Source organism: Corythoichthys intestinalis, chromosome 17 (assembly GCF_030265065.1).
Source record: "Corythoichthys intestinalis isolate RoL2023-P3 chromosome 17, ASM3026506v1, whole genome shotgun sequence".
In the NCBI taxonomy this organism is placed as follows: Eukaryota; Metazoa; Chordata; class Actinopteri; order Syngnathiformes; family Syngnathidae; genus Corythoichthys; species Corythoichthys intestinalis.
Window position 1 is genome coordinate 18,409,444 of NC_080411.1, and position 13,674 is coordinate 18,423,117.

A 13,674-nucleotide genomic window follows, 5' to 3' on the forward strand; every position below is an offset into this window, starting at 1 on the left:
GTTTAAAACTTTTGGCTTTTCAAAAAAATTGACACTTCAATAAAAAAAAATATATTTCAAATAAAAAATATTTTCAAAAAATATATATTTTTGCAAATGATTTTTTTCTTTGATTAAAAATAGTTTTTTTGATTGAAGCAACTTTTATTGGGATTGAATATTTAGACCAGGGGTGTCCAAACTTTTTGCAAAGAGGGCCAGATTTGGTGTGGTAAAAATGTGGGGGGCCGACCTTGGCTGACATCCTTTACGTTACCTAGAACAATTTTTTTTTTTTTTTTAAATTAATAATTTCAACAATCTCGCAACTAGCCTTTGTGGCGTTCTCTTTCGACTCTCGGGATCTTGCGAAATACTGCTGCTGTGAAATTAAAGTAGTTGCTTCAATTTCTTGCTGCGTATCTTCCTTGTCATCTTGTTGTACATGTCAGCATGTCTTGTCTGGTAATATCACCTCACATTGATCTTTTTAAAAACAGCGACTGTCTCTTTGCAAATGAGGCAGACACAGTTGTTGCGCATTTTTGTGACGAAATAGTCCAATTTCCACCTATCCTTGAAGCGTCGGCCATCGCAGTCAATTTTTTGTTGTTGTTGATTGTTGCCATTTTAGAAAATTGGAAGACAAGGGTCACACGGGGTAATGTTGCTAAGAGGGCTGCTGCCTTTTAGTGGGTAAATGAGGAGCAGCATTTAATGTGTAAGCAGTACTGCTGACCAATTTATCAAGTCTGTGTGCGGGCCAGACGTAATTGATCTTATGACAGAGGCTGGGGGCCGGAGGAAATTTGACCACGGGCCGCATTTGGCCCCCGGGCCGCACTTTGGACATGTCTGATTTAGACACAAATGTCCTAACCATAACATGGCTCAAACACAAAAAGGATTGCTTCAATCAAAGAAAACAGTTTCAATGAAAAATGAAGTGTTCAAATGCCAATTTCTGAGTCTCAAATATTTTTTCACATTCAAACCTTTTTTTTCTTTGATGGAATTTTTTCCCTTTTTGATTGAAGTGATTTTTCTTTTGAAAATATTTTTTTTTTTTGTTTGAAGCAACTTTTGATTGAATAATAAAGACACAAATGTCCTAGCCAAAATGTGGTCCAAAGGCAAAATTACATTACTTCAATCAAAAAAGTTTCAATTAAAAAAAAAAAAAAAACTTAAAAAAAGAAATTTCAATCAAAGAAAAATAGTTTTCAAATACATTTTTTTGAGTTTCAAATTTTTGCATTCAAACATATTTTTTTGATTAAAGTGACTTTTCTTCGATTGAAAATATACATTTTGATTGAAGCAACTTTTTATTTGATTGAAGCAACTTTTTTTATTGAATAATAAAGACACAAATCTACCTCCATACGAGACAAGCCAACACTGACTACCAGCAATTCTTCCTCGAATGAGATGGTAACATGTCTGTTCAAATTAGCAACAACTGTCGGTATATCTACTAATTCACCTTCAGTAGTCCTCTACAGGTGTGTTCAAATTAGCAACAACTATCGATATATATACTAATTCACCTCCAGTTAGCCTCAACTATTATTTGAAATGCAAAATTGAAAGGGGTAAACCAAACTTTACGCTCATGAATATCAACAACGAGTGAATTCCTGTCAAACTACAACGCTTGTTTACAACGATGGAGTGTCGTGACGTCACGAAAACGTCACGCGTTGTCAATATTGTACACTTCCGCTGAGAAGGCGTGTAAAAGTAAAAAAACGGTCTTTCCGTGGCAATGTAGTATTTTTTTTTCTCGACTATCGGTGGCGGACCAATCAGCGCCGTTCACGGGGCGGACGCTTCCGGAGTCCACCGCCTTTGTTCCTCCCTTTCCCCAAGCTGCTGTCACTCAGTGTCGCCGCCTACCGAACCGGCGTCGCCAGGGCGACTTGGAAATGTTTCCATGGCGTGTGGGAGAAATGAGAGACAGTACTGTCTATAAAACTGATGAGTTTTATCCCTCCGAAACGAAAGAGACAGTGAGTCACAGTGAGTTTCAGCATCTATTCGAGGTACTTAATTTCCAGGGTCATTTGACAACTGACAGTAGGGAGTAACCTAATATGTATATTTTAACTACTACCTAGTAAGATGTATTATCATATCTGGGCCATATATGATTATTAATGTAGACAAAAAGCAGACTAATATGGAACGAACGCTAAAATATGTCAATTACACCCACTGTTATATTGGCAACCAATGCTTTATACAAAGTGTATATTCTCAAATTAGGAGTGATTAACATTTTAAGAAAGAAATCTTTTACTTTGAAAGGCATCACATGGGAATATGACATCATCTGCTTGAAAAGAACCAGTTTGACCTGGTAAAAAAAAAAAAACAGATAATTGTGTTTTTGCTTACTTCTAGTTATCAACTGATGACAGACAGAAATTTGACTGCCACCTGCCTTTTTTGTGACGGGATGCTAGCAGTTTTCTGCCCGCAGAGGTCGTATCGTAGCCATTCACTCGTGTGCCACGCAGGCACTTGCGTCTCATAACGAGGCGCTCTAAAAGCGGCCGCATCACAAGAGCGTGAAACGTTGCGAACGAGGGTGCTCAATATCTTATATGATGGGAAAGGCGCCTCATATATATACATATATTTAATAATATATGTATTAGGGCTGTCAAACGTTTAAAAACTTTTAATCGAGTTAATTACTGCTTATAAATGAATCGTAATTAATCGCAATTAATCGCAATTCAAACCATCTATAAAATATGCCATATTTTTCTGTAAATAATATATATATTCTGTAAAATAAATTGTTGGAATGGAAAGATAAGACACAAGATGGATATATACATTCAACATACGGTACATAAGGACTGTATTTGTTTATTATAACAATAAATCAACAAGATGGCATTAACATTATTAACATTCTGTTAAAGCGATCCATGGATAGAAAGACTTGTAGTTCTTAAAAGATAAATGTTAGTACAAGTTATAGAAAGTTTATATTAAAACCCCTCTTAATGTTTTCGTTTTAATAAAATTTGTAAAATTTTCAATCAAAAAATAAACTATTAGCCCGCCATTGTTGATGTCAACAATTACTTACACAGTGCTCATGGGTGCTGAACCTATAAAATCAGTCGCACCCAAGCGCCAGCAGAGGGCGGCAAAACTCCATAAAACACAATTATCAAGTGGGCATTTCACTCTACTGTCATTTAAATATGTCTGAGCGGGACGTGTGCGTTAATTGCGTCCAATATTTTAACGTGATTAATTTTAAAAAATTAATTACCGCCCGTTAACGTGATAATTTTGACAGCCCTAATATTTATATGAAAGAAAATACTCAGGTGACTTGAAGTTCCGCTCTGAGCCCCCCAATTTGGCCAAATTTCAAAATCGTCCTATATTCAGTGTGATACATCATTGCAAAGCATAAAATCTCAATTTTCTGGGGGAAGAAACATTTTTGAACAGGAGGGCATTTTAAAAAAAACACACAAAAAAAACATTTAAACACCTAAACCCTTTGCCTGGTACACCAGACTCACCGCTGTTCCAGCTATTGAGTCTGGCCACCATTCACGTGGATACAATTTCCAGGGCGGAGCAAGCCAAAGCAAACAGACAGCAGAGTGGACTAATCAGCGACGGGCAGACGTGACGTTAGTAAAATGACGAGGGCAGGACGAGAGACTTGCGCGCGGAAGTAAACATACGAAGAGAGCGGAGTTTATTCAACATGGCTAGCGCGAGACAGACAGTTGTCAATGATTCGTGTGGATGTGTTTTTGGTTATTTAAAACTGATTTTACAGTGGATTGGAACATATTCTCGGCTCTCCCGTTCACCATCTGTGTTGTTGTCGAGACGACTTTCGGCGCGCAAGAGTGACGTTGCTCGTTAAGAACACGTCACGCAAATAAACAAATCTGATTTGTCGATTGATTTTGTACCTGCTCGAGAGGCCGTTAATGGGCTGGTTCCCAGACCTTTCTCTCAGTGTTTGAAAAATACAGGGAGAACAGTCTGGCAGAGCCAGGCAACTAAACCCTAACTCGAGCTGAGCGCATGAGAGAGCATAATTAAAGACATCATGATTTTAGCGAGATATTATCGCATACTTACCTTATTTCGATCCAAAACCTCTGTGTAGCATGTCTCACCGAGTGTCAAGACACAGCTGTTAATGGCCACAGCCGGACTTTTTGGTGATTTTATGTGTGAAACACGGTAATACAACAAGGATCGTGATGCAGAAATCGCAGACATCAAGGAGTGGTCAAGATTTTCTTTTTCAAATATTTACCCTTTAAAAAAAAAATCCAGATCTTTCTTTGTTTGGATCGATTATCTAAAATATCGGGGACTTATTTGCAGACACATTTTTTTATTGTGACTTAATTTGTTTAAAAGTTGAAAATATGCGAGTGAATAATTTTATAAAGTGTTTTTTAACTAAATATTAGACACCAATTAATGATACTAAGCTAAAAATGCTAGACATTTCAAATAATAATTATAGTTACTTCCCTTCTTTTTATGGCTAAGTTGAAACAAAATCCGTTGCATGGTGTCTTTAAACAGGGGTCTCCAGGGTAAAACGGACAAATTAAAAATAGGGGCTTAATGCGCCATGAAACTGCTATGGCAGCATATAACATAGTGTTTTATCTAACACAACAGTTGTTTTGGCTTAAAATACAGCATTTCATGTTAAAGAGGGGTGCTAGAACAGAAACAGCTTGTTTTTTGTTTTTCAGCCATCAGAATTCAGAATTCAAAATCAAATTTGGGACATCCCTCCTCGATGGTCAATTAATCTCTGCTCATGCTCATTAACTTTCAATCTCTCCTACACTCTGCTGCTCTACTTTGTCTGGACAGAAATGGTGGCTATATCAGTGTAACTGTTATGCAATTAATCAGTGTTTCTTAACTGGAAGGTTGTGACGTAAAAGTGGTCTATGTTGCCTTGGTGGGTTACCTAGCTTGCCTCTTTCATTCCTCCATGCCGATTTATCCTTGCTGTGAGCAAATAACTCGTATTCTTAGCCATTTAGCTAAAAGACGACAGCTAATCTGCTACTCCAATTGTGTCATTTGCACCGTTGACTGTAAGACAGGCAATTTGGAACATGCACCGTAATATTGACGCTGCGTTCGGGTGTTATTGGAGTCATCGAAAAAATTTTTCTTTATTATATGGTGTCGATAAAAAGCGCCAAACAGTCACTCACTATCGTTGGAGCATTAATATAGGCTACTCTTCTTTGTAGCAACAATGTTTTTATCCCACATGACAACTTTACAACACAGAATTATTTTTCAACTCGGGAACTCCGATTTCCTGACACACATGAACACAGCATATCTCCTGAAGGTGCTTCGCGGAAGTATCGACTCATATGCCTATCACAGCCAAAGTTTCGTGCATAAATGACCATATTTAGGTGCCATTTGCAGGTTGTGTTTATGAATTGAATAGAGTAATATGACCATATTAAATAGCCAAATTCTGTAGATTATACTATGTAGACTTAAAATTACAAAGTTTTTTTTTTTTCTTTCTTTCTTTTTTTTTTTTTTTTACACCGGTAAAATTTATATTGTGCCACTGCAGATCAATACTGGGGCACGTGCCCAAATGAAATATTTCTGGCGATGCCTATCTAGTGTTAAAGCTGAGAAGTGCAATGAATGTCTGCTGAGTTTAAGATTCTCATTCGGGCCAATATTCATCATTTTCCGTGGGCTGATAAAAATTGGACGACAGTCCGCAGTCGGATACGCCTCAGTCAACATCCTCATGATTCTGAGATGACGATATATATCATCAAAATGATATAAAATGATATGTCGTCATGAGGATCTCATATTGCCAATATCGTGATATGTTGGCAAGAAAGTCAACGTGCAAGCCTGCAGCGCTTATGGACTTCCTAATTTCCTCCAAGTATTCAAGTGTAAGTACTTGTAGTCGTAGTGGACGTGACAATTAGTGGCCAAAAAGTTAGCCAGTTGTCTTTAGCTAGCGTAACGTGCAAAAAGGCTCTTCCGAGGGAGGCTAACCAGGTGCTCATCTGCGCAGGTAAACCATGATGTTCCCCATCGCGGAGTTCCAGTACTTAACCGGAGCCCAGCAAACCTACCGTATCCTCAAGCCTTGGTGGGACGTCTTCAACGATTACATATCGGTGGTAATGCTGATGATCGCCGTGTTTGGCGGCACGCTGCAGATCACTCAGGACAAGATGATTTGCCTGCCGTGCAAGCGTGCGGCCAACGAATCCTGCCAGGCGGCGGCCAGGGTCCCGCATTCGGCGGGGCAGTCGCGGGGCATTCAGAACGAGCTGGACCGCCACCAGTACAGCTACATCGACGCCGTGTGCTACGAGAACGAGCTGCACTGGTTCGCCAAGTACTTCCCTTACTTGGTGCTGCTCCACACACTCATCTTCCTGGCCTGCAGCAACTTCTGGTTCAAGTTTCCGCGCACAAGCTCTAAGCTGGAGCACTTTGTCTCAATCCTGCGGAAGTGTTTCGACTCGCCTTGGACCACCCGGGCTTTGTCCGAGACGGTGGCGGAGGAGCGAGACTCCAAGTCGCCTCGAGGGAAGAATAACAACAACAGCTCGGTGGACAGGAACCCGTCGGTGCTGGCTGCCGAGGACGTGGAGGCCAGCGTGCCGGCGGTTCAGCGGATAAAAAGCCGCATCGAGCTAGGGCTCTTGGATCAGACGGACGCCGGGGTTCTGGACAAAAAGGAAGGGGAACAGGCCAAGGCGCTTTTTGAGAAGGTGAAGAAGTTCAGGATCCACGTGGAGGAAAGTGACTCCATCCACGGTCTGTACATGTTTCAGACCCTGATCAAAGTGGTGATGTTTTTGCTGATCATCAGCTACGCCAGCTATTACGTGGGCTACATCCGCTTCAGCGTGGTGTGCGAGGCGGAGACGGAGAATCTGACTGGCTTCGGCACATTCTACTGCGCCCACCCGCTGGCCACGCTCCTGAAAATCCTGACCTCCTTCTATATCAGCCTGGTGCTGGTGTATGGCCTGATCGCCATGTACTCGCTGTGCTGGATGCTGCGGCGGACACTCAAGCTGTACTCCTTCGAGGCCGTTCGCGAGGAAAGCCGCTACAGCGACATCCCCGACCTGAAGAATGACTTTGCCTTCATGCTGCACATGCTGGACCAGTACGACCCGCTCTACTCCAAGCGCTTGGCAGTCTTCCTGTCGGAGGTGAGCGAGAACAAGCTGCGGCAGCTCAACCTCAACAATGAATGGACGGCGGAGAAGCTGCGGCAGCACATCTCCGAGAACTCCCAGAAGAAGGTGGAGCTCCACCTCTGCATGTTAAGCGGCATTCCCGAAACCGCCTTCGACCTGCTGGAGCTGGAGGCCCTCAAGATGGAGTTCATCACCAACGTCACCATTCCGCCCATCGTAGCCAAGCTGTCCAACCTGCGCGAGCTGCGCCTCTACCACACACCGGCCAAAATCGAGTCGGCCGCCCTGACCTTCCTCCAGGAGAAAATCAAGTGCCTGCACGTCAAATTCGCCGACATCAAGGAGATCCCTCTGTGGATTTACAGCCTTAAGAACCTCAACGAGCTGCACCTGACCAGCAACTGTTACATCGTCCCCGACCGGCTGCGGGAGCTCAAGAAACTGAAGGTCCTCCGTCTTAAGAACAACCTGCACAAGCTGCCTCAGGTGGTGACCGACCTCAGCCCGCACCTCCAGAAGCTGTCCATCAACAACGAGGGCACCAAACTTTTAGTGCTCAACAACATGAACAAGATGGTCAACCTGATCGAACTGGAGCTGGTGCGCTGCGACCTGGAGCGCATTCCCCACTGCATCTTCAGCCTGCACAACCTGCAGCAGATCAACCTGAAGGACAACAACCTGAAGACAGACGACGAGATCGCCGGCCTGGAGCTCCTGCGCCAGCTGGTGTGCCTCAAGCTGTGGTACAACCAGATCGCCTACATCCCCATTCAGATCGGCAGCCTGGCCAACCTGGACAAGCTCTATCTCAACAAGAACAAGATCGAGAAACTGCCAACCCAGCTCTTCCTCTGTCACAAGTTGCGCCTCTTAGACTTGAGTCACAACAACCTGACCGGCATACCGCCCCACGTGGGCTCGCTCCAGAAACTCCAGCACTTTGCCGTCGCTGAAAACAGAGTAAGAACTTGCGCTCGGTAGCTCGGAGAATCTCAGTCGGCTAGAGCTTCAAATGTACCGACTTGACGACATCCCATCCCTTTTGACTGGGGAGGGAGGCGGTGAAATATGATCGGTCAATGCCGGCTTCCCAGTTAAAATGGATTTGATGTCCGGAACTGTCAATGGTAGTGAACAAGCAACAAAATAATCCAGAGGTGTCGGGATCTAGAACAACAACAAAAAAGTTATTCGTCACAAGTTATTGTGCACCGATAGACCACGGAAAAAAATGGAGATTTGATCAGTTTCATTTCATGGTAGGAAATAGGCCTCAGACCGCAATGTGCGGATGCGCAATAGTCCTATCACAGGACGTGCAATTCTGCACATGGCTTCCTGGATCCTTTTTATATACGCCAGTCTTCATCATTCGCAGATAAATCCCCTTAGCCTGGGTTATACGGTATTATATGAATACTAGGAGTCCGAGCCACCTGATTTTGAGAATCTGCCGATACAGTCACGATCCGATACTGAAAAAAAACTTTGTTTTTTTGGGGAGGTGGGTTTGCCTTGACACTCACGCTGGCGAGAACAGCCTCTTGCCTACACCAGTGGTCTACAACCCGGTCCTCAAAGGCCCACTGTCTGTGCAGGATTTCATTCCAACCAAATAAGATGACTACATTTTTTCACCAATCTGGTGTTTCACTAGAGCAATCAATTGATTGCAGTCAGGTTCTGCTTGTTTTGGCAGAAACCTCATTGGGTCAACTATCTGTGCTGGATCAGCAGGAACAAAAACCACGACCCACAGCAGGCCTTTGAGGACTGGGTTGTAGACCACTGACAGACACAATGATTGAGTTGCCACAGCACACTGTAGAGCAGTGGTGTCCAAACTATTCCACATAGGGCCACAGTGGGTGCTGGATTTCGTTCCTACTAAACAAGACGACATCTTTTCACCAATCTGGTGTCTCATGTGTAATCAGTTGACTGCAGTCAGGTGCTGCTTGTTTTAGCACAAACTTCATTGGTTAAACCACAGGTGTCAAACCGATTCCAGAAAGGGCCGAGTGGGTGCAGGTTTGCTTTCCAACCAATGAAGAGGACACCTTTTCACCAATTAGATCTTTTACATGTGTAATCAGTTAAACTTTGTCAGGTGCTGCTTGTTTCAGCAGGAAGTTCATTGGTTAAACTCTCTGCGCGTTATCGGTTGGAACAAAATCCAGCACCCACTAGGCCCTTTCTGGAATCGGTTTGACACATGTGGGTTAAACTGTCTGTGCTCGATTGGTCGGAACAAAAACCGGGACCCACAGCGGCCCTTGAGGACTGGTTTGGACACCCATGCTGTAGAGCACTGGTGTCAAACTGACTCCATAAAGGGCCAAGTGGGTGCAGGTTTTCTTTCCAACCAATGAAGAGGACACCTTTTAACCAATCTGATCTCTTAAATGGGTAATCAGTTAAACTTTGGCAGGTGCTGCTTGTTTAAACAGAAAATTAATTGGTTGAACTGTTTGCGCGGTGTCCGTTGGAACAAAATCCAGCACCCACTTTGCCCTTTGTGGAACTGGTTTGACACCTATGCCATAGACCTACTGAGTCGTCTCTGGCCAGCTCAAAGTTACAAACCTGTCAATCATGATTAACTTTAAGTACCAAACGCGAGTGACACTGGACAGTTTGGCCGCTCTGCTTAGCAGGAGGGAGGGTGAGACGCTGTCTGAGCATGAAGCAGAAAAACACATTTATTTTTTAAAATTAAAAACGCGATCCGCAAACACTCCTAAAAATTGCAATGTCTGTTTTTTTCCAATATTGTATTCGTTTTCTCCACCAGAGGGCACTCATGTGCTTTGGACAGGTGATGTTTCATTTCTGAGGATTTTTTTAGATGCAATCCGATGATTTTTGGGGTCTAATACGGTCATGTCATAGGTATAATAATAATATATAATAATAACAGTTTATATAGATGCGGAGAAAAAAAATATACCATAGTTTTCAAAAATCTGACATTGTAAGCATTACTCACAATGTGACTCATAATTTGAGTTTCTTTTCCCCGAATATTTTTTTGCCGTGTACTCGAGATCTAATTTATGGATTACTACTTTTACTTGAATAATTATTATTAAAGTAACGCTAAGCTTACTTGAGCCCAATATTTGGCTACTCTACCCAACTGTATATATATCAGGGGTGGGCAAACCGGTCATAAAGGGCCGTAGTGGGTCTTTGTTCCAACTGATCCAGCACAGACAGTTTAAACAAAGAGGTTTGTGCTGAAACAAGAAGCACCGGACTGTGATCAACTGATTGCGCTAGCAAGACACCCGATTGGTGAAAAGTAGGGCTGTCAAAATTATCGTGTTAACGGGCGTTAATTAATTTTTTAAATTAATCACGTTAAAATATTTGACGCAATTAACGCAGATGCCCCGCTCAGAGAGATTTAAATGACAGTACACAGTGAAACGCTCACTTGTTGTGTTTTATGGAGTTTTACCACCCTCTGCTGGCGCTTGGGTGCGACTGATTTTATAGGCTTCAGCACCCATGAGCATTGTGTAAGTAATTATTGATATCCACAATGGCTGGCTACTAGTTTATTTTTTGATTGAAAATTTTACAAATTTTATTAAAACGAAAACATTAAGAGGGGTTTTAATATAAAATTTCTATGACTTGTACTAACATTTTTCTTTTAAGAACTACAAGTCTTTCTATCCATGGATCGCTTTAACAGAATGTTAATAATGTTAATGCCATCTTGTTGATTTATTGTTATAATAAACAAATAGTCCTTATGTACCGTATGTTGAATGTATATATCCATCTTGTGTCTTATCTTTCCATTCCAACAATAATTTACAGAAAAATATGGCATATTATATAGATGGTTTGAATTGCGATTAATTACGATTAATTAATTTCTAAGCTGTAATTAACTCGATTAAAAATTTTAATCGTTTGACAGCCCTAGTAAAAAGGTTTCCTCTTGATGGGTTGGAACGGAAAGCCGCACCCACTGCGACCTTTTGTGGAATAGTTTGCCCACCCCTGATATACAGTATATGTACTGTGTATACAAACTCACACACACTGTATTTTCTAGTGTATTAGTTACACTTTTATGGTAGTTTGGCTGGGTCTGCGACCTATACTCAGGTGTGGCTTCTATATTATTTTTTGCACTTTGACAGCTGACAGTTTAGGCCAGGGGTGCTCATGACGTCGATTGCGATCTACCAGTCGATTGCAGCGCTAGCGTGAGTAGAGGGCGACATCAAGAATATCTATACGTAGTTAATTGTAATGCAACATACATTGACATAGGTCGTAAGAATCCAGGTCAGAATCTGTACATATATTGCTGCTGAGCTCTTTTTCTCCCCATTTTTTAAAGCACTACCACTTCCTCCCCCAGATCGAGAAGCTGCCGGTGGAGCTTTTCATGTGCAAGAAGCTTCGCGTGCTTCAACTCACCAACAACTGTCTGGAGACGCTACCGTCTCGCGTAGGGGAGCTGGTGGACCTGACCCTGCTGGAGCTGCGCGGCAACGACTTTGTGGTCCTGCCGCCTGAGCTGGGCGAGTGTCGTCGTCTGCAGCGCAGCGGCCTGGTGGTGGAAGACAAGCTGTTTAACACGCTGCCGCCCAAGATCAAGGATCAGCTGATGGGGATCGTCAGAGAGAGAGCGTGACGCCCATTTTTTATAATTTTTAATTTTTTTTATTGCCTTGCTGAGGTAAGTTTAGTTTTTTTCCGCTGTGGCTTGAGAGTCGCAGGTGGACATTTAGAAGGTTTAAATGTTCCAATTTATTTCCAATGTATTTCTGGTTTGGCCTCGAACACTCAAAAGTCCATTGTTGGTGCGCCGCCCGCCCCGGGCTCTGTGCCGAGGCCCTTTTTTTTCCCCTGTCGATTGTTACGAGGACTTTTTCTTCTCGTGTGTTGTCACCACTGAAAATAGCAAAGCTCGTTATGTCCATTTGCTTTGTGACGCGTTGGCTTTTCTTTCTCGGTGGATGTGTTTTCTTAGAATGTCTTTTTGAACTCCTTCCTACTTTCAACAGAGGATTGGAATTAGGAACTAGAGATGTTCCGATCTGATCACGTGATCGGAAATCGGGCCGATTGCGCCATTTTTCAAAGGATCAGAATCGGGTGAAAAGGATCGGGTTTTTAATTTGAATAAATATATATATTTCTTTTATTTTTTTACCTCATGCTCGTACGGCCTCCCACTCTCCCGCCTGCTTTTTTTGGTCAGCAGAGTAGCCGGAGTTTGCTAGTTAAAGTTAACAGTGATTGACAGGTTTGTAACTTTGAACCGGCATGTGGAAGGCTCTCTTGCTCTACGATCAAAGGCACAAATGTGCCATCGTTTAGTAAATCTTCGTTGTCTAGAGCTTCAAAGTGTGAGTGAATTTGAGTGGACTCACTCATATATGGTGTTAAAGGTGATGCCATGAAAAATGTGGGCGTACCTACATTTTGTGCTGGTGCACCTTAAGAAAAAAAAGTGAGGCGCACCAGTGCAACCAATGCAAAAAGTAAATGCGGAGCCTTGGCAATATATATCTCAATGTTCATTTTTTTCCAATATCGTTCAGAACTAATTCATATGTATTTTTTACTCTTTAAGGGCTAGAAAGTAACAAAATAATACAAAGGCAGTGTCAAAACATTAAAAAAAATGTGTACGTTTTATACTCCGCAACACTTCCAGAAAAAGCGGAAAAGGAAGTACTGTAAAAAGTACAGTACAGTACTGTAACATGTTTGGAACTTTAGCTCAAATTAAAAAAAAAAAAAAAAAATGGTATCGGATTGTGACTTGATATTGGCAGTTTCACAAAATCAGGTGACTGACTCAGGTGCAAAAATGCGATCGGGACATCCCTAATTTGTACGCATTGCTGGCTGCATGTATTTCAAGGACGTTTTACAATGCATTCAAGGTTGGTGACGTCTGACGAAGCCTTGAAGCCAACGGCCTTAGCCCTGGCCTTAACTTTTTAATTATCAAAACTTCGCAAGGTCAAGGTTTTCCCACGCATGTTACGGACTCTCACAATTGTCTGACTTTTGTATTTTATTATTAAACATTTGCCATGTTTGAGTTCAACATGTCCTTGTGCATTCATAGATGCCCCCTAGCATTTTTAAAATGCAAAAAATAATGGATGAAAAGAGAATATTTGTTTTATTATCTATTAGCTTTGTGAGTGCAATGTACAGTTGTTATTCATCAATTTCTTTTTCATAGTTTTTTTAGTTTTTTTTTTTTTTTTTTTTTAACTTTCCACTGTCCATCTTTTTCCAAATCTTGTTTTCGTCATTTCATTAACAACCAGAACCTTGCTCTCCAGCCAGACTCATGTAGGGACGCCTGATTTCAAACGCGCTTCCGAGAACCCCCGCAAAATGGCCACCAGAGGGCGCGATACAATCAAATTGTGTGTCTTCGCGGGGGCGGACCGCCAGATAT

The 13,674-nt window shown here is 42.1% G+C and overlaps 1 protein-coding gene across 1 annotated transcript; it reads left to right on the forward strand.

The window, feature by feature from the left end:
* Window positions 1-1,890: 1,890 nt before the first annotated feature.
* On the forward strand, window positions 1,891-12,512 carry LOC130905567 (volume-regulated anion channel subunit LRRC8A-like). Its single transcript, XM_057819098.1, has 3 exons — window positions 1,891-2,024; window positions 6,074-8,183; window positions 11,608-12,512. The coding sequence occupies exons 2-3, from the start codon at window positions 6,081-6,083 to the stop codon at window positions 11,881-11,883; spliced, it is 2,379 nt and encodes a 792-aa protein (XP_057675081.1). The 5' UTR covers window positions 1,891-2,024; window positions 6,074-6,080; the 3' UTR covers window positions 11,884-12,512.
* Window positions 12,513-13,674: the final 1,162 nt, after the last annotated feature.